This window comes from Hippoglossus hippoglossus, chromosome 15 (genome assembly GCF_009819705.1).
Source record: "Hippoglossus hippoglossus isolate fHipHip1 chromosome 15, fHipHip1.pri, whole genome shotgun sequence".
NCBI lineage: Eukaryota > Metazoa > Chordata > Actinopteri > Pleuronectiformes > Pleuronectidae > Hippoglossus > Hippoglossus hippoglossus.
Genome location: NC_047165.1, coordinates 23744252 through 23769885, shown reverse-complemented (window position 1 = coordinate 23769885; position 25634 = coordinate 23744252). Strand labels below are relative to the sequence as shown.

Genomic DNA, 25634 nt, shown 5'->3' with positions numbered 1-25634 from the left:
ACAAAATAATAATAATTACAATATTTACCCTTTAAAACAGGCTTTACAAAATACTTCATGAAGAACAAATAAGAGAAACAAGGAAACAAGCAACAAGTACAACAAAACAAGATCAATTGCACAAAAAATCCAAACCCGAACAAGTGATATACCACATGAAACAGTAAAAATGTTATAGTAAAAGAGAAATATAATTAGCCAAAATAAATAATGTAAAAGACATTTGAGAGGTTATTTCAAAGCAGACATGGAAGTTTCTAATCTGAGTTCCAGAGGGTCGGGGCCCTGACAGCAAAGGCCCTTTCATCATTGGTCTGAGGAGGGGGAAAGCTGACAGGGTGTCATCGGACAATCTCAAGCTACAGGCTGGCGAGCACTGATTTAGCCAAGTTGCTCAGTGCCAAGCCATGCAGGGCCTTGAATATGAAAAAAAAAGAAAAAAGGGGGAGATAGAAACTATGGTGTTGTCAATCACACATCCCCCTTCACCAAGAATGGCTGGCTTGAAGTAGATAGAGGATATTTTATTCAACAAGATTAACATACAGACAATATCCTGCGCAAAATCTAATATGATTGTATATCTTGCAGTTCTCAACATGGGCAATGAATGGCCTGATAAAACTTACAAGCAGTTTTCCTGAGACTGAAACTAATGTTCTAACTGCAAAAAGTACAGGAGAGCTCTGTTTGACCAGTGTGGATGGTGTTTCATTGCCACTAAAGAAGGAGCTGTTGCCCAACAATCAGAGACCTGTATGCAAGAATGTTTACTTTGGTTTTATTTGGTGAGTGAGGAAACTGGACCAGATTGGTTCAGGTAAACTTTCTGATCTGGTTTATGATCTGTAAATACCTGGCTGGTCTTAAGATTATATATTTCAATCAAAGGCATCACTGGATTCATGGCCTGACCAAGTCAAGAATACTCTGATCAGCCACAACAGAAAACAAGTCACTGGTTTTAATGACGCAGATGATGCCAAGCTTTCAGCCGGGAGACAACCTGTCATTTGAGGAAGTTATTCCTACATGGGTTTGAGAAAACTCTTTGCACCTGTGCTGTATGCTTTGAGGATAAATAAAAGTTGAATGAAAAATAAAATGTATTATAAATATGAATCCCTTAAGTCATTAGAGCTGTTGAACAGGTTGTAAAGTGCTACACTGCATATGCAAGCACAAATGTCACTGCTTTCGTTTGCAAATAAACATCACAATTAGGGTGTTGACGCACTGCAGATATTGAAACACATCTGCTACCACACTGTGTTAAATCAGCAGTTTGTGTCCACTGTGTAACACACAATGTGTAAAACAGTATATTGAGTGATAATGTGTATTTTATATATGTAGTTATTTGCTTTTATTTAACCACTTAATTTGAAGTGTCTTTGAGCATTGTTAAAGCGCTGTATAAATAAAAGGTATTCTTTTTATTACTTCTGCTATGTAAAATGTTTATCCTCATGCTTATTTTCATCTGTTCTCTTTTTTCATACAGACTTGTCAATGTTTTTGCAAATAAAGTAGCTTACAGATTTTATACGCTAATATGAATAGCATATATTTATCAAATATAGTGCTGAAATGAAATAAATGACAGTCAATCAATTATTTGCTTCAGTCAGTTATGTAAAATAACCCTTTGCTGGTTTGAATTTCGAAATGTTAAGATGCTTTTGTTTCATAATCACGGTTAGTAGCTTCTTTTCAGTATTTGACTGCTGTTCTGACAACAAAATGTAAGGAATATTAGCCTTTGACCTTTGCATTCTAATCATGTCATCTTCGAGTCTAAGTGAATTTTTGTGCCAGACGTAATTAAATTTCCTCCGGGCATCCCTGATAAATCACATTCAGAAAACCACAGGCTGCAAGCACCCTGACAAGTGACCTTTGAAATCCTTATTCTCATCTCTGAGTCCGAATGATTGGAACTTGTCTCGGGTATACGCTACATATAGTTCAGAGTTTGAGTGTGTATTGTGTTCACCCAGAAAGTGTGACATTAAGTCTGCTCAGACCTGAGAAGCACAAACGTTGTTCTGTTGAATCACGCTGTTCTCCCACAATGCAACACACTGAAGAACTTGAGGTGTAGGTCCAAGATGGAATGAATAAATAGTGGGGATGAAACAGCAGAAAGGGTATCAAATCTTTTCTAATGACATGTCATATTGTTATGACATTTTATTTTAATTAGTTTTAGTTTGATTTAAATCCAGAATGTTTTTAAGTCTTACATGTGGGTCTCCCACCAGATGATGCAAAGAAAAAGGCACCTCCTCATTCAACCTTAGCGTACTCTGTCAATTCACTCAATTTCTGGATACCTATGTAATCATGATCATTTTTCTTTGATTCCATTCATTCAGTAATTGAGAAAATAAAGCTGTATGTTAGACTACACCAAATACATAGAACAAGGTCTGACCTAAGGCCTTCGCTAGTTTCTGACACTGATAACCTGGGGAAGCTCATTCTCTAAACTACCTGTTGAACCAGTTACACATACATAATATCCATTTGATCACCAACACACTTGTGTTTCATCATTTTTATTCACTGATCCTCCTGTTAAGCCGTTGAGAGGTCCTACTTCACCCTAAAAATGTCTGCTGAAGAGAATTTGTGTGTGATGCTAATTTGAGACAGTTTCTCATGTTGGAAATGGTCATCATTAAAGCATGTTCACATGATTTGCACTGAAAGCACTGAGTTTAAATCCAGCCTCACCGAAGCAGTAGTGCAGCTGTAGACTCACTATACACATTAAGAGTACAATTAATTTAATCACTCCTCTAATGTGACAACCAACAACCATTGATATTTAAAACATGTTTAGCATTAGCATGTAGCAACTTATTCAAAAGCCATTATTTTGAAAGAGGTTTTGTGAGTGAATCCATTGGAGACCAACACAAATGCAATTAATATACAGCATTCTTTTTTACATTAGTGTGAACAGCTGTGTTGACTGTATGTTAAGCAGTAATAAGTCAGTTAATACCAAATGATTACTCTTATAATTTACTGTAATTGTTGATCAAATAATTATCTTCCTGTAGTAAACCAGTGACAAACAAGACTCATGGGAGGGAAAACAAGGCACCACATTCAGTAGACAATGGTTCATATCACTGTAACTGCCCTAGTCCATCTGATCGGCTGCTAAAATCCATAAATCAACCAACAAGTCCATGAAAAATGAAAAGCATAAATGTACATTTCTCATCGTACATTACAGTGAACAACAATAAAGAACCTTCTGATCAACAATCTTCTTCTGTGGTGCTGCTTTTCTTCTTCCTTCAAAATGAAAAAAAACCCCACAAATATTTGGCAACACATTTTTAGTGTTATATCATAAAAAAATCATTACATTAATGTTGAACTCTGATTATTTCAAGCTTTATGAACTACAAATAAACATAGGACAATAGCGACTGTATTGCACTGGTGAGCGAGAAGTCTGCATACCAAAGTTGAAGCTGTGCAAACAACATAAACATTTTATTGACGAAAGACAAAAGGGACAAAACTATATACATTGATACATACTGTATTCCCAGCATCCCCGTCATCTGGAGTTTAACAGAGTTAAAAAAGAAATAAACACCTTTTTTAAAAAAATCCTGGTTCCGAAGTTTTGACTTATTCCCCTATGTTCCAGGGTCACTGTCCATTAGAAGGTCCACAGTCTCCACTCATCCGATCACACACCAGTATATAGTGATAGGAAGTATATGTACAAAAGGAAAATGGGATATATGAGAAGGGGCTTCTTCGTTTTGAATTCATCTCCGACAAGCAGTGAAGCAGCGCTGTAAGCAGCCCAGAACACTCCCGACAGCTGAAACACGAGAGCAGACCAGAAAGTATCAATACATTTATCCATCAAAACTTCTGACCAACAAATATCACATGACTCATTCATCTTTTTAAGTGACATGATCATCACCGCATCCCTCCTCACATTTATATATGAACTTATTTACTAACAGGCTGAACTATTCAGGGTAGGTCTTGTGTTCTGATGCCATTTTTGGAATAAAACACTATTTCTTGTGTGTTCCTGAGTTCATTGTTTACAAATATCACAAGGTAATTCAACATGCTACAGTTTACTCTGTTGATTGATTGATAAAGGTTCATAGTTTGTCTGGTTTGAACAAACATACAACAGCAGGCTTATGATTGTGATTATGAGCTTTATATGTATTAATCATTATGTTACAAAGTTTTTGTACACTCTTCCTCAAGAAGTGTATGAAAGAGCTGGTGATGTGTGCTGGATTTAAACTAGTGAATAAGTTCATCTAGGCTCATCAATGTAGTTAGTAACTGTGGTTCTCTGACCCGAGTCAAGTGTTCAAGCAAAACATTTTTACTTTTCCATTCTTCCTACAAATGAAGATTTGCTGCTTTACACTTAATCAAAAATAATAATAATACTTCAGACATTATTCCACAATTCTGGGGCCAGTTTTTGCTTCTAAGGCTGCCCCAAAAAAGTTTGGGCAGCATTTTGTCACTTAAATCACTGCCCTTTTTTTAGCCATGTCAATGTACGCAGCAATGGAAAATAACAGCATGGCGGACTCTAAACTTTTACAACAAAGTCATGGCTCAGATCCTCTGACTACTGATCCAACATAGATGGAATCACATGTTGTTTGTAATGGAAACGGTGAGCTCAGCAATGCGGAGCGACCTGTTTCTGTGGGCTGCACCGACGCCTGAATGCTGGTGAGTGAGACGTCAGTAGGTGCAACCTCCTCTATGCCATAGAGCCATCAGCTGGAAGGCAGCACAGGCACTTTTTGATTTTTCATAACTCAACTGTGACTTTTTCTTGACCCTTTGGAAATGTTATGATTTCATATCACAGATGATAAACTAGGGCATTAGTGACAAAAAGTGACAAAAAGTGACAAAAAGTGACAATTAAATGTTAAACATCTTGTAGGTTGATCTCGGAGTTTGTGATATTAGGCTACAAATAATAATTAATTCTCATAATGAGTAGTGCATAATGCAAGGTGTATTAAAAAGACAAAAGCTCAGTTATAATGTGGAGTATTTATGACAAAAATAAAAATAAAATCGTTTACCGCAAACACATGACAAATTAAAGCAGCATAACCTGTTTTGTAATGCAGCCAAAAAAGATTTGCATTGTACTGCATTAAGGAGGCAGACCCTCCTGTTAACTGTCATTGTACAGATTCTATACATTTGGTCTTCCACACCATGAAGAATATAAAGACTCTTCATTCCTACGTGGTCTTTGACTCACTTTGATTAGTGTAGAGACAACCTCGAATCGACTGATCACTAACAGCAGAGGGGCTATAACGATGAGAGGAAGAAGGGAATATCCAATCACTCCGAGAACCTGGCCGTAGGAAACCTACCAAAAAGAACCACAAGACAAGACTCCATGAGAAAACGTTTATGTTTTACGATAACAACTTTAGTGTCAAGTCTGAGGATCTTTCGACCGGCTGAAGAGGCTGCACCTACCTCACCACCAAGAACACGTGCCAGCAGGAAGATTGTTAACGATCCAAATATCCAGATGGTGATGATCCAAGACACAACCTGTGAAATCAAAGCGGAGTTTGGTGTCATCACTGAATAAACTTAACTAATTATGAGTCAATAAACTTAACTAATTATGTGACATTCACATTACATCATCAACATGATTTAACCACATGAACTAAAACAGCTCAATACACAAACAACTCTTTATATTCATTCTGATATTTTCAAGTTGACCCCTAGTCCACTGTAGGAACTAAACAAATGCAACATAATTTATAACATAGTTCTGTTTTTAATTCGACTGACTGACCTTTGGAGCAGAGGCCCTGACACTACAAGTTCAGGTAAACCTGACACACCCGAAGGTTTTGGTGGAATCTGTTTAGCAAAGGGCAGGTGCTTTCAAAAGTATTTGGTGGGTGATGGATGAACTATCTGTCTTTCATCATCTATCATAGTTGTTGAAGTCAGTCAGGAGAAGAGTAGAAACTTCTTTTCTGTAAAGAAAATCATTCTTTGCTCTTCTTTCAATAAAGAAATACTCTCCAGTTGCGATATGAACAATGCTAAAGCAGCATCTATGCTAAACTCCTTAGAAGCCGACATTGTTGTTTGGCATTGGATGGACTTTTGCCAGCCTGAGCAGTGCTCTAGATTCAGTAGGACACAACATGAAAGAAAACCAATGATAATATACCAAATTCTTTTATTGTCTGTCCGACAACCACCTTCTTCAATTCCCTGCAGTGTAGGCAATAAGGATTTATTGTCGGATTTTTTTATGATGTAAATCCAAAACACACCAGCTAATAAAATAAAGTGTAAAAGCAAGGAAGACCATGGCCTCCCCACATTCTTGGAAGGTTACACTGTGAGAAGCTCCAGGTAACAGGCAGTTAAGTTACTGTGAAAAAGCGCTAAAATGGTGGGAAATATGCTTGATTTTACAAATGCAGATCCCACAGTGGTATTTATTATGTCCTGCTCACCCTGAACTGTCCATAGATGGAGATCATGGAGAAGAGCAGCACCACAGCCAGAGGGCCCCAGAAGTCTGGGTTGTCTCTGACCACCTGCCGGTTGAAGCCCAGCGATGGCATTGGCATCAGGACACAACGAATCTTGTAGTAGATGTCCTTCAGGTCAATGTCCAGTTCCTCCCTGCTCTCACACACACACACGCACACACACACACACACACACACACACACACACACAAACATAAAATCGCAACAAGAAGGATTACATCTTTCTTTTTATTGACGTCAGATCTGAGCCAAATTAAAACAAATTCTTCTAATATTCAAAACTGTTTGACCATCGTGTATAGGTCTGTAATGATATATAGCTACTCAGCTAGTAAGCATGTTCTCATTTTACTGCTGTGCAATTTAACAGTATGTTTATGAGTTGAAATTGTAGTAGCAGCCACCAAACAAATTGTATTAGCTGTCATAAGTAGATACAACCAGAACCACCAACCACTATCAACCAATCACCTTGCTCTGTTGTAGCTTTTCTTATACTGAAGAAGGATGCAGATTTGTCTGTCTCCCACCACAATTTAAATGATCCTAATTACATTAAACAATAGGCATGTTTGTAAAGAGAAAAAGACTGGACAGAACATTTACTCACAGGAGAGGTTTGATCTCTTCACCCTCATCCTCCTCCACCTCCAGCAGCCAGCCGTAGCCTCGTTGCTTCAGGAAGGTGGTGGCGTACGGGTCTTTACCGCTGTCACTGCCCATGTTTAGCTTGATGTCCGGGGCACTTATGGTGCCGCTGAGGTCTATGGAGAACATGCTTATTTACACATTCATTCATCACATTGTTTACATAAGCGATTCATCTGCTGTAAACGTTCAAATATTGCATTTCTAACCCTCACAACGAGTATCTGAATATTTGGCACAGGACAAAGCTGCACTTTAAAAAAAAAAAACTGACCTGCACTGCTGTAAATTACAAACTCGTTTCATTGTATAACATATGATATAATCTTACTAGTTTTCATATTTATCTCATTTATATTTGCTTAATGATTCACAACTTCCTCATCTGTTCTTGTCATGTAACAAAATGTCACAAAATATGAAGACACTGGCTGAATAAATACATAGTTCTACTTTACTATTACCCAGCCCTGTTACGAAGTCAAATGTTACGGTATATTAGAATCTATATCCTATAATCATCCTCGCAGCCTCTAATCCGCCACAGGATGTTACTGTATGAACTGCTGTATATTTCCTGGGTGACCAGTGTAAACAACAGAGAAAGTCACATATCAATCCGGATCATTTATCTATTGTCACAGAACTAGACGACTTGAAGAGCAGCTCCTTCACGTCTGACCTGACTGCTCTCTGGTCTCGTTTTCAGTGGCGCTGGTTAGCTACGTTCTTCTCATGCAAACATAAACAACACGTAGCAGTACTTAATTTAGTCAGCTAACCGGATGATAGCTCACCCAACGAATAATCGTGTTACACCAGCTCTCTCAAACGGCACAACCTAAGTAGTAACGACGGGCTTCGTATTTTGGTTATTTCGCTAACTTATGAAAACTAAAACAAGACACGTAAACATATATGTGGTTTGCTGGTTGAAGGCCTGCTAGGCGTAGAGTTGCGCTAGCATTAGCATTAGCCTACCTTCAGCCTCTGTCGAGGACACGAACGTGAAGTCCCCGTTGGTGGGAGGAAACTGCATCCTTGTTTTTTCTGTCCCTACCTCAGGTCCAAAGAAATGACATTTAACTAAGCGGTCAGTGAAAACTGTCTGGATGCGCTAACGACGCTGTCACTTGCACACAGCCCATCGGTTTAAAGTTTTAACTGTCATATTGTTTTCGCTTCGTCTGTCACTACTGCTGCTGAAAGTAGGAAGAGTGGGGGATGCTGGGTAATGAGACACGTCTTACGATGCATTCGGAGCGGGACATAAAGCTGGGAAACGAGACAACTCATTGCCAAAAAACCAGAACCATATTGTATGGAGAGTTTCTGAATCTTTATATATAGTTTCTGAGCTCAACTAAGAAATATCCTCTGCTCAGTTTAAGCAATGATTCATATATATAAACCATCAAATACACACATTGAGTTCAATAGGGCAATATTTATATTCTTGTTGTGGAAATTAACCCGTTCAAATGTATCATATTTGGAAACGTCTACCTGCCAAATAGGAAAAGCACACAAATGTATTTGGACATAATATATGTACACATGTGTAGTCCATCTAATGACCACAGAAGTTACACACATTCATTAAAGTTATGTCCATGCTACTAGAAAAAAAGAGTTCACAAAAAATGTGAATATCAACATTATTCTTAGTTATGCATTTTTTCAGTCAGGCAACACCCCAGAGATTTCTTAACAAGAGTCTACACAAACAAACTGTTGTTGAGATTGTCTTTCACGCACTGTTTGACTCAATATTTTTCTTCCTTTATATATTTGATTTGTGTAATGATTTTTTTAGGTACTGTTGGTGGAAATGTTTAGATTTCATGTTTCCAAATGCAAGCAATACTTTTTTAATTTGTGTCTTCAGATTATGATATGAAAATGTATCAATAAACATTTTAAAGGTCTGGTAGTAAATGATCATAATGTTTTCAATATATCAAAACCAACCAAAATTAAATCTGAGGCAAACTTTAAGGTAATGGTTGAATCAGTGTAGATTCAGGGTGATGGAATGATTGATGTGATGATTGAAAATCTAATGATTATTCAATGAAAAATATGACGTCCCGTCTCCCTGTTTTCATTATGCAGGTAATGACTCTGGAGCTGCATGATCCAGATGAGGTACTGCTACTCAACTATCATTTATTTTTATCATTGTAAAATTATTTATTGATGCTGCTATATCATTGCTGCTATTGTAGTGATGTTACATTATTGCATCTATTAGTATCACTATTATTACACTTTTATGTGCTTAAATACAACAGTTATATGGCTGTTCCTGGTCTTCTCTCCTCTATCTCTGTACTTTCAGACCCTGAGTCTACTTCTGCTAGAGTCTTCACACTGTAAGATGTCCGTATTTGTTTTTTCTTTCAACTGTCGCCAAATGTTCATTGAAACAATGTATGTTGTCATGAGGTGCTGTAAAATGTAAATATAATAAATGGAATGAGTGCTGTCAGTGTGCTTTGTATAACAGGCAGGGTTTATTGTAAGAATTAGTATTTGTTGAAAATGTGCTGAAGAAGAGTTTATGGAGGAAACAGGCATCCGTTTGGTTTGGATAAGTGCATCAATAAAGGGTCCTTTATTTAAATTCCTCAACTCTTGATCCACAAAAAAGAAAATGACACATTTTAGAATTTGTGGGGAAAATGAATTTATGCACTCTTTGATTAAAAAAATTACATTATGTCTCATCTGTGAACGAAGGGCGAGGCTTGTGACAGCTACTGCAGCCAACCACCTGGGGGACGATCAAGATGTTCTGGCTTCACTTTGGGAGCTGTCATGTCGTCCACACAGTCGTTCGTTCAAAATCGAGAGGTGGCTGGTGGAGGTCATTACAGCTTTGTTTATGCATGTAATTTAGTATGTATGAATTAATTGTACTTTGTGCCAGTTTATGTTCAGATGGAAATGCTGTATCTTTCAATCAATTACATTTATATTACAGCTTAAGTTATGGTTAAGATTTTATTTACAAAACATGGAAAGAACTTCTACAATTTGATGATTTGATTGACAGAAAATGGTGGAAGAATACTTTGGTAATTGGTAAGTCACTATTCTTGCAAAAATATTAATCATTTTATGGATCCAGCTTTTCAAATGTCAAGATTTGTTGCTTTACCTGTAATAAAATTGTATGATTTTTGTTTTTCATTTTCATTTTTTATTTGTTTGTGTCTTTTTTCCCCCAACCATTGATTGGTTAGCTCTAACAATAAATATAACAGAAAATCATCTTTCAGTAACAGTATCAGCTACAGGGACTGAAATCATAGACAGTATATAAAGACTGAAATTCCAGGCCTCCCTCACAAAAACCATCACACTACAGTTTTTCAGACCACCACTGTTAGTTGATGTCACAGGTACCAGATGAATACATGTGGCCAATGTGTTCAGCTGGGAGGAAAAATAACCACATTACAAAATACAAACATTTATGACTGACCAATAAATACGAGCAAATTGTGTTCAATTACAAAAAATATTTTAAAACAATTTTAACAACCTCATATTATTACAGGACCAAATTGAAGCTATTAGTGTGGGGTTTGTTTGTTGGCTATATAATCAAAGCAGAAAAACAATAGGTTTTTAATATATCTTCTTGCTCTGAACAAGAATATAAAAAAATCATGTGTCTGCTTTCTGGATATAACCTCTCATGAACAGTTTATGGTTATATTGGTGGTTATTATTCAAGGAAAATCCAGTGTAGAAAGACAGGGCTGACATTAACAGTGTTGCAGCAAATACACACACGTATATTATATTATTATGCTATTTTCAATAATCATTGGCCATTTCAGGCCAAAACGACCCTTAGACCACATTTCTAGATTTTAAATAAATTACATTTATCATTCAGACTCAGGGTCCAGATTAAATACAACACAACATATGTTAAAATACATACAAAGTCCAATGCCTTTTACTCAGGACAGAGTAGAAGGTGTGGCCTCCTACAGCCACAATGAATGAATGAAACCAGAAGCAAACACGTTCAGTGAATCATGATACAACCATGGTATGATATTGAGGGAGATGGAGGGCAGCTGCGGTGCCGGACTACTTTAACTCCTCCTGGGTCTGACTACAGTCTTATATTTATACTATATACAGTTTATGGTCTGACTGCAGGCAGCATATCTGGCAACCCTTCAGAGGAAGCCCAGTTCAGCCGGAAAACCGCGGACATGGCAACCCTCTCCATCTTACAGCTATTAACCCCGCCCTCTGGGTCCATCTGACCAATTACAGCAGGTTATACTGAGGCACTGGTTTTAGCGCTAAAACCAAACTCGCTCCAGTTTCTTCCCTCTGCAGCTGCTTGTCTGTTTGGATCAACACAACAGGACAGAAGTGAGTTGAACTCCACACTCCCCGTGTTGCATGTTTGTGTCTGTGTGTTGTCCTGTGGCACACTTGACTTTGTGTTGGATTAACGAAGACAGTGTCCACTGGTTGTGTTGCTGAGAATCACTTGGAGCCATTCGCTCTGTCCGAGGAGAAGAACTCTGCTCTGGGTCCAGAAGAGACGTCAGTGTCCCCCCTGTCCCTTAACGCGCTGTACCCGGAGAACCAACTGTTCAAAACCTCTCATTTAACACGGACCTGCTTATAAATATACGCAGACACACCTTAAGGTACAAATCGATAAGATTTCTCAGTCTGACTGGGTTATTTGTTAAATTCGGCTTCTTCAGTTGCCAGAAATCTCAAGTTAAACTGCTGTACGGTGTTAGCTAGCTGTGACGTTAGCCCTGTCCTGCGCCTCTGCTGGACGCAGAGAGCTTGAGTAACTGATGACGACCAAACCCGAACACAGGGAGGTGATGGATATTAACTTCTCACCGGGTAAATGTCGATGATTTCATACGGTTTGATTCAGATCAGTGAACATTGTCTCCATCACCATGTGAGCGCAGCAGCCTCCACATTCACTGAACAGTTTCTAAACAGAAACCTCATGAAGTAGTTCTCTGTAAAACCTGATCTCAGCTGTAGGTGTCCACTGCTCGTACAAGGGGATGAGCACAGCTTGTGTGTGCAGGAGAACATCTCATCACTAACCTCAGCTCTAGCTGTGCTGCTACTCATAGAAATAGATAGAAGTATAGAGTTGGATCAAAATGCAGTGTATTTTTACTATTGTACTTAGAAATACTGCATATTTGTGTGATCACAATCTGCTTACATGTGTCATCATTCCACTTCATCTTATGTGAGTTACTTAACATGTTTATTGCTTAACATAAACATCTGTGGCTTTGCATTGTACTCTGATACTCTTAATACACATCATTTGTATACGTTAATCATGAGCTATCTCTTTTTCTCATTATTGGCTGTAGAGTTTTAATCATGGGTTTGTTAAGTCAAATAACTGTGAGGTGACAAAGCTGCAGACCTGTTCCTCAAAGAGGAACAAAATATATAATAAATTTAGCAAGAAAGGAACACATATCTGTCCAGGGAACGGAGGGGTAAGACTGGACTGCATATAGATGGCAAACCTCACACAGAAAAAGAAATCTACATCTTAAATCCAGACTTCTTTCCATGATCAGGTCTTTGTCAGACTCTGTCAGTCTCTTTGTAGCCCATGATCAGTTTAATTTTAGAAGCAGGTCCACATGTACTGAATATGCATTGTACAATGATAGACGGTAATAATAAACGATTCAAGTCAGGTTTTATCAGATGTTTGATATTTTTTAAACAGGGGAAGATGCTGGAAGATTATCCATCAAACTATATTTTCCACTCGCTGCATTCACTCAATTTAAAGTAAATCTAACAGTCGCTGGATAAGATATAATTCCAGATCCAAATGGCAGTTGCTTGCTCTCAGGAATGGTCTTAATGTTATATGTTATTAACAATGAGCTTTGTATCTTAGTATGTTGCTGTTTCTTTCACAGGTTCTGTGTTACTCAGAGCTGCAGCTGAAGATGGGAATCTCTGGTCTACTACAGTTCATCAAAGATGCATCTGAGCCCATCAGTGTGAAAAAATACAGAGGCCAGACAGTGGCTGTGGACACGTACTGCTGGCTGCACAAAGGAGCGTTTTCATGTGCTGAGAAGCTGGCTAAAGGAGAACCCACTGACCAGTGAGCATTTTCATTATTTTACATGAGTGAATGTTTTCTCAAGCATCAGTATTTACCCTGCAATCTACCTGTAACAAGGTAACTGATATTTGCAATTTCATTTTCCCCAAACCTAGATATGTGTGGTACTGCATGAAATTTGTGGACATGTTGTTGACCTTTGGTGTCAAACCAGTGCTGGTGTTTGATGGACGCAATCTGCCTTCCAAACAAGGAGTGGACAAGGCTCGCAGAGAGTGAGTATTTACCTCGGCTGTGGATGAGTGTGAGGATGCAGAACCCTCTGGACATGTGACCTAACAAATATTTGTCTTTTTTTGTTTTTACACTTTAGTTTAAATGTGTGAACTTGAGCAAATTGTCTCGTTGCTCAGCTGCTCTGTAGAAAGTGTGTACTGGAGTCCCCCCCAAATTAAACTTTGTTGGCCCACATCTTCAGTTTCAGTTTTGAAATGTTTATCAGATAAATCAATTGAATATAGATACAATAAGATAGATCATTTGAAGACTAATCTAAGAAATAACTGACAGATTAATCAAAAATGACTTATTTGCTGCTTTAGATCAGATATCGGCAAATGCTCGGCCAACATTTTGAAAAGGAGATGTGTCAGATAGGAATTAGGTCTTCACTAAAACAGGAATAAACTCAATGGAGAATGCTGCACCGACAACAAATGTGCATCTACATTATCATGTGTTTCTGAGAAATACTCTGGTCCTACACCAAACACAATAATCCAGTGTTTCTCATACCTGGTAACAAACTGGCTGAGACAATGCTTGGTTTGTTTGAAAGACTGCATTTCAAAATAGCAACAGAACCACAGTGTTTGTGTAAAGTTGCTGAGAGGAATGTACATACTTGCAGACAGGTGAGACCAAACACCCTCCCACAAACGTGTTGAAACATCAAGAATCCAAAGGCGTCCAAAAGTCCATGACAAGAAACCTGATTTGTATTTGTCACTTTCCTAATTTTCTCTTTGCAGCAACTTATAAGCGAGACCACAACATTAAACCTTCATCTGCGTCTGAAGATACCTTCAACAAAACAATAATCTTACAGTAATTTACCCAGACAGCTGTCTTTTTGTAGGTTTGCATCATTGTCCAGAATCAGACTTCAGCTTTAGGTTTTTTACAATGTGAGAGTGTTTCATATAGTAATCCTCTTTCATTCATGTACCTTTCAGGCGCAGACAAGCTAACCTTCAAAAGGGCAGACAGCTCCTCCGTGAAGGTAAATTGTCCGAGGCCAGGGACTGTTTTACCCGCTGCGTTAACATCACACCAGCCATGGCTCATAATCTTATTAAGGTGAGCCTTAACGCTATTGATGCTATCTTCACAAATGCACTATGGTGATTTGAGAGGGGGAAATATTCTTAAAACAATCATCAGTAAATTAAATCTCTCAGAAGACAGGACAAATGTTGTGACAGTAACAGGAGGTGTTCCTCGATATGCATCATGCACATGTGCAGGAGGTTGAGACCTAGTACTGAAAAAGCCATGTGTGACCTGGGCAACATCGGAATCCTGATGCACGAGCCTGACACCCAGCCGACGTCCCTTACAGAATCTACCGTACTGGATTCAAAAGTGACGTGAACAATGTTAGAGAGCCAGTATTCACAGGACCCCGTTACATTTGTTACTCTCATTCTGTTTCATTCTTCCTGACCAGCAGACTGTGTGTAATACCCGGATGAGCCATCAGCCATGGGCCTGTTCAGCATGTGTGCCAAGCTAATGAAGGGACTCTGAGTGCAGCCTGGAGGGTGAAGAGTTCTAGTGTGTTAACTCAGGATATTTCTCAGACCCCTATAACTTTTAGAAACTGTCAACTTATACGAGCTGCACTCAGAAGTATGGTCAAACATAGCCTTTTCTGTATCACACAATTTAACAGAAAGTGGAGAATAACAAATCTGACATATGAAGCATCTGGATGCAGCACAGGTGTAATTCCCGGCAGACTCAATTAAACTACCACAATGCCTCCTACACTATGCTCCTCCTCAAGCGATGAAAGGTTGCTGATATGTCAATATCTAGTATCCACACAAGGGGCTCTCTGATTGGTCTAAAAGCAATAGCATGCAGTGCATCAATATAGACATTACTCAGAAAACACACACATCTTCCAGTACTAGGATGAACTTGTCTCGGCTCTCTACCGTTCCCTTGAGATATCTGCAGGTCCAGATGACTTCCTTCTCCTTGCAGGGCACAGTTATATAAATATATCAGGATGTTTTTGGTTATATCAGTAATGTCTACTGTATTGATTACACCAAGTTTGCACACTTAATGATGCCTTAACCTATTTGCATTTAAAACCATGTAACATGATTTCCTTCAACAGTCAGTCAGTCAGTCTGGTTTTAAATGCAAATAAGTTAAGGCATCATCAAATTAGCAAAAGATGAGTTTGAATGTGCTTACAAGACATTATAACATTCTAAATGTGATAACAAGCTGTCATTTATCTTCATGAACCCCAGAGATATGTGTGTTTCCAGGCACAGTGTTTGTTTCTCTTATTTCATTTCAGGCTTTATGGTTTTGTGCCATAATGTTGCTTGTTGTTATAACAGGATTTTCTGTGTGTGACTTTTTTCCCCCCACCAGGTTGCAAGGGCAAGAGGGGTGGACTGTGTGGTGGCTCCATATGAAGCTGATGCTCAGTTAGCTTACCTCACTAAATCCGGTTTTGCCCAGGCTGTCATCACTGAAGACTCTGACCTGCTGGCATTCGGCTGTAAAAAGGTATGAAGAGCTACCAGGGACTGCATTCCCATACACAGTAGTGTATATATGGACAAGGCACATTTTTTTCTTCATGCTCCAAATTTAAGAACATTCAATTGAACATAAAACAATGGACATTACATTGAAGTGTCACATTTATTTTGGGTAGGTTGACATTTATATGAAAGAACAGTGTATGAGATATATCCCTTTAACTCACAATGTTGTTTACATTTATATGAAAGAACAGTGCATGAGATATATCCCTTTTAACTCACAATACCAACTTGCAGTGGTTCAACAGTAACTGGTCATTTGGTGGCTAAATATCTCTTGGGCAGGTGTTTGTTTTTTCAATGTTAATTTATTCTCAAAGTTCACAATGGCTCAGAGTCAAAATTATGGAAAAAGGAAAATGAGAAAAACGTAATGGCTCATGACACAAAGCCACCACCTCATCTGGGTGCTGGTTCTGTAATGCCCTAGGAATGTATGGCTGCCAATGGAGTTGACGCACTGGTACATTCATTCATTCATGATTGAATGCAAGAAGATTTCATGCAAATTGCAGATATACAGGAGTATTTTTTGTGTTCAGATTCGGTCAAATGCATCATAAGTTGTTACTTGGTGAAGAGCAGACTAAAGGCACAGAGAACCCACAACAAATAAGAGCAGAAGGTGGCTGCTGTGAACCTGTGAGAGAGAATCACCAGAGAAGATACAAAGAGTCTTTGGGTCAAAGATTTCACACTGTCACTCTCAGTACATTTCATTTTTTTAGCTGACGCTTTTATCCAAAGCGACTTACAATAAGTGCATTCAACCATGAGGGTACAAACCCAGAACAACAAGAATCAAGAAAGTACAATTTCTTCAAAAAAGCAGAACTACAGTAAAGGAGTTTACACTAAATATTACGTATGATGATGTTGTTTTACTTCGTACCCACTTAATTTTAAACCGCTAAAATTTGGGCACTGTACATTTGGTGTAGAACTACTAAATCAAAGCTGTAATTTGGTACTTTAATATAGTTTCCATTATTTTATTTAAAATTGAATGTGCTAAAGCTCAAAGCCTGAGGGAGAGAGGATGTGAAACTGTAGAGGAGCCCTGATGTTTTTGTAGTGAAGGGTGAGGTTACTGGCTGTTTATTCAAACAAAGCCAAATGGGTGGAGAAAGGCACTAGTGCTTACTTTGTGTACTATATTAAGAACAACGATTTGATTGGTTTCTCATGCGAAGAGAAACGGTGAATCATATTATGGACGGTTGTGCAGTGTCTGTTTTACAGCAACTAAAAGTTCAACAAAAACAGACATTACCCAAACAAAAATCAATTACCCCACTCATCAGTCGTCTTTCACAATCATTTAGGTGATTCTAAAAATGGACAAGCAGGGCAACGGTCTGGAGATAGACCAAAGTAACCTGGGCCGATGTCGCAGCTTGGGGAACGTTTTCACAGAGGAGAAGTTTCGGTACATGTGCATCCTCTCTGGCTGCGACTATCTGGCCTCCCTGCATGGCATTGGCCTGGGCAAAGCCTGCAAGCTGCTACGGCTGGCCCAAGACCCAGATATCCTAAAGGTAAGACCAGTTGAAGTGGATAAAGCTTTTGGCAATGTAACCCCTGTTTGAACTTGGGACTCCACAGCTGCTTCTGAAGACAGAGCTGTATGTTCAGGTCATCAGACTCAAACCAAGACAAAGATGTCTGCTGTCTTACCAATCAGCTGACTGAAAAATGTGACATCACCATTTTTAGAGGGTCTGACAGTTTTCAAGTGAGATGCATGAAAGAAGATGCCATATTCTGTGCCCACAAATGCGACAGTTATCAACATATGTTACATTGGATTATATTAAATGATATCCACAGAATCCAAATGAATTAGGTAAGTACAAAAGATTGGTTACATTTTTACCAATGAGAAAATACTATAACTAATAATGATAAAAGTGATTACAGATTAAGGAATGATATTCACAATTGAATACAAAATAACTTTTAGACAAGTGGTATTACACATCATAAAGGATATCATTTTATTCTTGGATTGTAAAAATATATATTGTATGTATGCATTTACACATATTTTCTTTATCAGGTGATCAGAAAGATGGGCCAGTACCTGAAATCTAATCTAGTGGTTCCTGAGGATTACATCGAGGGGTTCATCAGAGCCAACAACACCTTCCTTCACCAGCTCGTCTTCGATCCCATCAAGAGGAAGGTTGTACCTCTCAACCCATACCCTGAGCATATTGACCCAGACACGCTCAGCTACGCTGGAACGTATCCTGGATCGAATTACACCTGAGTCACATCTCTGTATTTGCTTTCAAAATAGATACTGTTAAGTTCAATCTACCACTGTTGTGCCCTTGACAATGTTGAATCCAGAAACGTAGGAGATGAGAAAGGCTTGCAAATGGCCTTAGGAAACGTGGACATCCACACAATGGCGAGGATAGATGACTTCAACCCAGACAAACCCACTTCACAGGTATCACATCATGATCAGTTAAATAAGACCTGATTATCAAAATGAAGAGTTGCATTTAATTTATAACAACTTCTCTAATGTTTTGTCAGAAGCCTAAACGCCATAGTCGGCACTGGAAGGAATCACCAGCTCCCACTGGGCCTAGTATCTGGAGTGTAGGCTTCAAGCCAACCTCTGCTGCCCCGCCCTGTTCTGCTGAGTCTCCAGACAGGACTTCCTCCACCAGGGGGAAGGAGAGAGTCATCGGCTTACAAGGTCTGAGGCTGCCCTGCAGAGAGCTGCAGGTGAAGAGACCAAGAGAAGGTGAGCTGGTAACTCTGTTTTCACTGCAACATGCCATTTGTTGCAATATACCTTCTTAGTAGAGCTACAGCTCGAAATCCATTTAGCTTGACAATCATTGTTGAAACCCAATCATTTGTATCTACACATAAAAAGTCGAAAATATGGTTTCTATGTACCTAGTTTGCTTTGTTTTTAGAGAATTGATTCACCCAACTCAGCAGGTATAGACTAGCAGTATAGAGCCTATTATGACAGAGAAAATAAATTAGTATTAGTAGTATAACTGATTTTAATATCAGGATTGTACTTTTTTCCCCCCCTTAGACTCTGGAGTATCAGACCAGGACGTGCTGCAGCAGTACTCCTCCTCCAGTCAGAAACGATCCAAGACAGACCAACAGCCTGACAAGCCCAAATTAACAAGTCAGTCAAGACCACGCAACCGCTTCGCCACGCTGCTGCAGAGGAGGAACCAGGAAGCTGAGGAGGATGGCCAGGCCACATGCAGCAGGTGAAATCATATGGCCTTAACCACATCTAATCATCTCTTTTCTTGAGACAAAAGTTTGCAACAGAGAAAGTTAGTGTAAACAACACAAACAGTTTAACTATACAGCTGTGTGCATAAACACTGCAGTGATATGTGGCCTCTAAATACATTTGAATCTACGTGGTTGTAAAACAGGTACAACTATTACTCCTTTTTCTCGCAGCACTTTAAATTCCGGCAGAGTGCAGTTATTTAATAATATTAAAAGAAAGTTAAAATATATATAGGTGCTTCAAAATGCTGCTTTGGGGTGACTTCACACTACTTTTGTAACTTTTGCCATCACCTGTAGCCAGAGATGCAGCCCGGCAGTATTGTGTGATTAGTTCCAGCATTTAATTCCCCATGAAAGCACAAGTTACTGTTTTTACATTTCTTTGTGTACAGATTAAACAAACGAGATTGTTAATTATACGATAGAGATGTGTAATTTTACAGATTTAGAAGTGGTGTTTATTTGGAGCCGTGTTTATTTTTGTAATGCTGATTTCCAGCCGGTATCTCACCTGTTGATGGTTTTACATACCTCTGTCATTTTTAGGGATTTTCATACTTTTGTGTGGACTGTAATTTCCTGTTTCATTTTGACTTGATTCCTTTAAGCAAGTAGCTGTACATGTGATTACAATACATGCTGCTACAATAAGAACTGTATATTTTTTTTCATAGTCACACAGCTTTAGCGTGCATTAAGTCTAACACTGAATATTATCATGATGTTGCGTTTATTCCCACACGCAGATTCTTCAGCAGTTCCAGCTCCACAGTCAGTCTCAGCACCAGGGAGTCTGCTCAGGAGGATTTACCTCATGGTGTGGAGCCCACAGCTGTAACTCCCACTGAGGACAAGTCCTCTCCCAGCGACCAGACCAATGACAGCGATGGTCCCGATGTTCCATCTGTGGAGACCCCGAGCCCACCTCCATCACCAGGCACTACACCCCCCAGTCCAGCCAGTCAAGGCCTCAGGCTGTTTAACTGGTCGGGCAGCTCCTCTTCCATGGAAAAATCAAAAAGCCCTAAGTCCACCTCGGGCCTGGCTGCCCTTCAGCAATTTCAGTTTAAGAGGGAGAGTTTTTCCTCCTCTCCAAAGACCCACAATCCCTGTAAAGACACGTCATCCTTGTGTCCGTCCTCCACTGACGGAAACTCAGAGGACAACCCCCCAGACTCCCCTCCGTCCCAGGACAGTGCCTACTTCTCCCAGTCTCAGCCTTACCACACACCCTGCCATAAAGAGGAAGTCCCCACCCACAGCCTCCCCTCCTTCGACCAGAATGATGCCACATCTGTATGTTCATACAAATCTCCATTATACTTATAAACCTAAATATATCCCAGCCTTCACAAATACATTATCATCATCATAGATTGATGAGTGGGTGTGCAGAAAACTATTTTGGCAGCTTTGTATTGTGTTCTTACGTGTGTTTTTCACGTGCTTCCTCAGGAAATGAATCTGCACAGAGATTCAGAGGTCGAGCAGAGTCCAACATACTCAAATAAGAAGTCTGGCATTCTGGGGTCAAAGGTGGGTTTGAGCATCCAGCATCCACTTTTGGTTCTATCTTAGTTTTAAGTCTTGTGTATTTAGAAATAATATAATAATTATGATACATTTCCAGACAAATGTGTAACTGTGAATAATGAAATGATGACATTTCATATCCATAAGGTCAAAGGCCAACTTCACTGTGACATAATGTTCTGCAATAACACTGATCCTGCTGTTATTTAACAGCATAAGTCTTGATGACCACTCAATTCACTTGACAGTACAGTTTATTCAACCACTCACACACATTCATACAGTGCATATATGTGACCTATGACCCACTCTATCACCTGAGCCACAGCCGCCCTTAACTCCCTAACAGAGGAGGGTTCCTATTTCCTGCAACTTTATCATAACTTACAAGCTGCTGAAAATCAGGTGTTCACAAGTGTGAAATCAACACCAGTTATAAATGGTCAATTCATTCTCAATCGTTCAGATTTAACATGATTTAATAAGTGATATCTAGTTGTAAATTTACACATAAATATCTATTAAATTTACATCAACATGAGTGCAGATGACATCAGTTTTCTGCATGTAAAAGCTTTAATAACACCAAACTTATGAGAAACGTGAACCACAAACTCGGTGTAATAAGAAGTACATAAAATGACAGAAACTATCTTATCTAATATTTATTTAATGTGTACTTTGAGTTGTTACTTTGCTCCTTGTCCCATCCACTAACATGAGGGAGGCAGGGTTTATGACCGATACTACAGCCAGCCACCAGTGGGAGATCCAGAGGATTTTGCTTAACTTTTGGTATCAATCAATCAGATATATATTTGTATAGCCCATATTCACAAATCACCATTTGTATCATAGGGCTTAACAAGGTCTGTCCTTAACCCTCAACAAGAGTAAGGAAAAACTAACAAAAAAACTATTAAAAGGGGGAAAAAGAACATAGAAAGCTCAGAGAGAGCCACATGTGAGGATCCCTCTCCCAGGACGGACAGAAGTGCAATAGATGCTGTAATTTTTTTAAGTCAATGATGTGTATACTGTCCAACGGTAGTGATCAGAGAGCTTTTAGAGATCGATAACATAATCCAAACAAATGTCTCTTTATCTGAAGCACCTACAAGACACAGCAGATTATTAAATTCACGATTTAAAAGTAATAACATTTAAGACATTTCTGTTACAGTTCAGTTCAACACAGTTTTTTTTCTTTGTGTTTAATCTTGTCTTTATGCCTGTAGATTTCAGGTCTGTCAAAACTGAAGTCCATCAACCACAGTCAAGCAGTGAAAGTGCCAACGTTGGGCCCAGCCAGGGCCAGTGGGCTGAGGAAGAAGTCTGTGGGATCTGGGAAGAAAGTCTCCTCCGCCAATAATGAGAACAGCCCTGGAGTCCAGGCCACCATCAGCAGCCTGTGGAAGAACTTCAGCTTCAAAAAGTAAATGAGGGATACTCAATTACTTTGTAGCTCATCAGAATATTTGGGGTCAGTAATTAGTTCAGTTTACAAGACCATATCCAACAGTATTGGCTCTTTGCTCATCACAGTAGATTGTTTAAAACACATTGCCATTGAGGGAAAGAGTAAGTGTTTTGAGGCATGGACTCAGACATGTTATGTAAACTAACTGGCATTGTTGAATCATGGCTGTTAAGCCAGAATGTTTTATCAGTAGTTAGTTTATATAGTTCCTAATGGAAGAGCTCTGAGACCATGCTGCTTTGTTTTACAGAGATACCCAGAAGCTGACTTCCTGTATGGAGGGAAAGCCAAAGCCCATGTCTCCAGTCAAAGACAACGTGCTGACCAGCTCGTCTCACACAGACATCGGCTTAATCACCAGCTTCTGAAAGATGCTTCGAATGTTTCACACAACTCTGTGTGGGAGTGACGTTTTTAAACATACCATGTATGTCAATTCTATTCTCACCAACTTGTATTTCTTAATGTAGTTTTAAATAAAGCAACTCTCTTATGATCAAAGTGTATCCTTGGTTAAGTTTTGAGTAAACTCTATATTGAAATTACTATATTATACTCAAGAGTGTTTGCGTAACGTCTTTCAGGAACTGTGTGTTTTGCTTCAGCACAGCAGTCAAAGAATGTGTCATGTAGTAAGGTGGCTCTAAGAATGCACACTTGAGTTTTTACTGAAAACGTCCTACCTGCATGCAAGCCAAAGAATGTGTCATGTAGTAAGGTGGCTCTAAGAATGCACACTTGAGTTTTTACTGAAAACGTCCTACCTGCATGCAAGCCAAAGAATGTGGCGAGAAGACTGCTGGCTTGTTATGTCTTCGAAAGCGTGTTGAGTATCTGCACTTGTCAGACTGAGCCGGGACTTTTCTGTTGACTGTTAAGAATTGTATGAGCTCTGTTAAATAATAATAATAATGATGATGGTGTCAAAGGCTCTTACGTGCATCTATAGTTGTGTCACTTGACAGAATAAAACCCCTGATAAGGTTGGTTCTTGTAATCCTGCTTGCACTTTTCATTTCTGACAAAGTGCAACTACTTCTGAGGAGGATATAATGGCTCTAAAACCAAACTGACGAGGGAATGGCTCATTTATACGTTCTGTGTCTATAGATGATCAGATTTACATGTACCACCCAGTTTATTCAGGAAATCCTGAATTGAAACGTCCCCCGGGCTGATTAAGGGTAACAATTCTACCCCCCCATTAATTGTCCCTACAGTCTCGCCTTGAGGCATCCTGACCCCAAGTAATTCACTTTTAATTGACAATTTTACAGATTTGTTTTATAATTTATAAGACATGTTACAGTTACCAGTTCAAACTTGAAAGCAGTTGTGTACACACACATATACTTTATAAACTATATATGTATAAAGTTTTCCAAAACACAAGACGGTTCAGTTCACCTAATCCCAAAGTGGATTTGCTGACACCTGTTGATGCATCACTTTACTGATGTCTACACAGGCTGCCCTCCACAAAAAGGGATTCTTATTGTATCACCATGGTCAATGAAGACTTGGACCTAGGTTTCTTACATCTGGTGACATTCCTGTTTTATACTCATTATTCATACAGTATATGATGAAATATAAATTCTACCCACAACATATTATTGTAACTTCAGTACATTTGTAATATTACATGTATGTCCTCTAGGACATTTTTAGTTCAAGATTTTCTCTGTGCCCACAGCTATTTTTATATATACATATGACTTATATAAAATGAAAAACAGACTTACATTGAAGAAAACACTCGTATTCAACTTCCCTTGTTCATTTTAGATTAGCCAGATCTAGCTTCTGGCCCCTGCACATAGGAAGCAGAGCAGTGGTGTTTGTATGAAGCAAAGTGACGCACACGTTCTATTCTTGTCCTGATTAGTATTATCACTTTACTTTTAGTGACTAAAACCTTTCCAGTGTATAGTCGGGGCCCCTCGTCACAGTTCAAGTTGGAGTTAAGTTGGGAGTTATTAGCAGCTCAATTAAAGGACGATTCCCCTCCAGCGGGGAACCACTGGACCCAAGTCCTAAATAAAGTAGTCAAAAGTAGCTCCACCTTGAGCAGCTACAACAATAAAATGCTGTAACAGTATGTCTGATAATACTTTTGTACTTACTCAATCAGTATATAAGTCAGTAAGTGGTGTGAATAGTTCTTCCATGACTGAGGCGGGAGACATTCCCATCTCTATGAGCTTTATCTGTCATAGTTGTCATAGTCTACCTCCTGTGTTGTCACAGGAGGTGAGTGTGTATGAAGGGAAGTTTATTACTTTGATCATTGCTCAATGTTGCTGTGGGCCAGAATACCAGAGCTAATCCAGATACCAGGCATACTTCAGTCGCTTTTCAACCAGCCTGACTTATTGTTGCTCAGGGGCCAGTGGAATCAATGACTGCTTTAGCCTTGACTCAAGTGTGTCCTAGTTACAGGACAGCTAAAGAGACAACAACAGCTTATTTGATGTAATTGTCTGTATCCCACTTATTTGAACTCTTTTTTTGAAGTGTGATCTTGTATATCTTGTTGTTTATTTTTGCCTTTTCCCAATCTTGTGAAAAGAAATTGTGTAACAAAGGGAAATGGGACAAATTAAAAAAAATGAGGAGCAAAGGGACATTTAACACGGTTAATGAAACTATACGAAGCTGCTGGACCAGTTGAAAAGAGATTTTGAATACTTGAAGACTCAACTGTTAGTTTTGGCAGAATGCTACCAGCTGGGCTCCACCTTGTTCTGCTGCAATTAAAGCAGGAGTTGCCCAATATGGGAATGAGAAGTCATCAAACCACAGGAGTAAGGTGCATCACTCAGGTCACATGTATCCCAATCACCAAACCACAGTTAAGAGTTTGTGTTATTTACAGGTGTTTAGATATTATGCAGGATCCCTCATGTGCATGGTGACATGGCTACTTTCCAAGTATTCATTTCATAACACAGGGTTAGTTAGGTAATATTACCTGTACAAGCTTGTGCAGATGTTGATGTAGCATTATCCTGCTTTGGTGGAATGCTCATGGAAGTAAACCTGCAGAATGTTTGGAATGTCTGTGGTACTGGATACCAGCAGAGAAGATGTAATTGTTTCACTCATCACCTGTACCTATAGGTTATAACGTT

At 39.0% G+C, this 25634-nt stretch overlaps 2 protein-coding genes across 3 annotated transcripts; one reads left to right on the top strand and one right to left on the bottom strand.

Annotated features, from left to right (window-relative positions):
• Nucleotides 1–2548: 2548 nt before the first annotated feature.
• Nucleotides 2549–8448, bottom strand: yipf4 (Yip1 domain family, member 4). The gene is made up of 6 exons (XM_034609052.1): nucleotides 8211–8448; nucleotides 7192–7345; nucleotides 6543–6714; nucleotides 5530–5607; nucleotides 5303–5416; nucleotides 2549–3856 (listed from the first exon to the last, which is right to left on the bottom strand). The coding sequence occupies exons 1-6, from the start codon at nucleotides 8266–8268 to the stop codon at nucleotides 3719–3721; spliced, it is 714 nt and encodes a 237-aa protein (XP_034464943.1). The 5' UTR covers nucleotides 8269–8448; the 3' UTR covers nucleotides 2549–3718.
• A 3075-nt stretch (nucleotides 8449–11523) lies between these two features.
• exo1 (exonuclease 1) lies at nucleotides 11524–23004 on the top strand. 2 transcript variants are annotated; one of them, XM_034609406.1, is made up of 14 exons: nucleotides 11524–11633; nucleotides 13196–13386; nucleotides 13503–13622; nucleotides 14583–14706; nucleotides 16024–16161; nucleotides 17525–17737; nucleotides 18259–18446; nucleotides 18555–18657; nucleotides 18747–18960; nucleotides 19267–19453; nucleotides 20234–20783; nucleotides 20943–21023; nucleotides 22259–22455; nucleotides 22751–23004. In XM_034609406.1, exons 2-14 carry the CDS (start codon nucleotides 13226–13228, stop codon nucleotides 22866–22868), a joined length of 2394 nt encoding a protein of 797 aa, XP_034465297.1. In that variant the 5' UTR covers nucleotides 11524–11633; nucleotides 13196–13225; the 3' UTR covers nucleotides 22869–23004. The 2 variants fall into 2 exon arrangements, with proteins under 2 accessions (XP_034465297.1, XP_034465298.1); XM_034609407.1 differs by having other exon boundaries at nucleotides 11555–11631; nucleotides 13192–13386.
• Nucleotides 23005–25634: the final 2630 nt, after the last annotated feature.

Bases quoted from the DNA above. Each gene is read 5' to 3' on its own strand.
- yipf4 (XM_034609052.1), bottom strand. From the start codon at position 8,268: ATGCAGTTTCCTCCCACCAACGGGGACTTCACGTTCGTGTCCTCGACA. The intron at 5,417-5,529 runs GTAGGTGCAGCC...TCTTTTTGGTAG, and splicing joins CACGTGTTCTTGGTGGTGAG to GTTTCCTACGGCCAGGTTCT. The intron at 3,857-5,302 runs GTGAGTCAAAGA...CTCGTGTTTCAG, and splicing joins TTGTCTCTACACTAATCAAA to CTGTCGGGAGTGTTCTGGGC.
- exo1 (XM_034609406.1), top strand. From the start codon at position 13,226: ATGGGAATCTCTGGTCTACTACAGTTCATCAAAGATGCATCTGAGCCC. The intron at 13,387-13,502 runs GTGAGCATTTTC...CCCCAAACCTAG, and splicing joins AAAGGAGAACCCACTGACCA to ATATGTGTGGTACTGCATGA. The intron at 21,024-22,258 runs GTGGGTTTGAGC...TTATGCCTGTAG, and splicing joins CTGGCATTCTGGGGTCAAAG to ATTTCAGGTCTGTCAAAACT.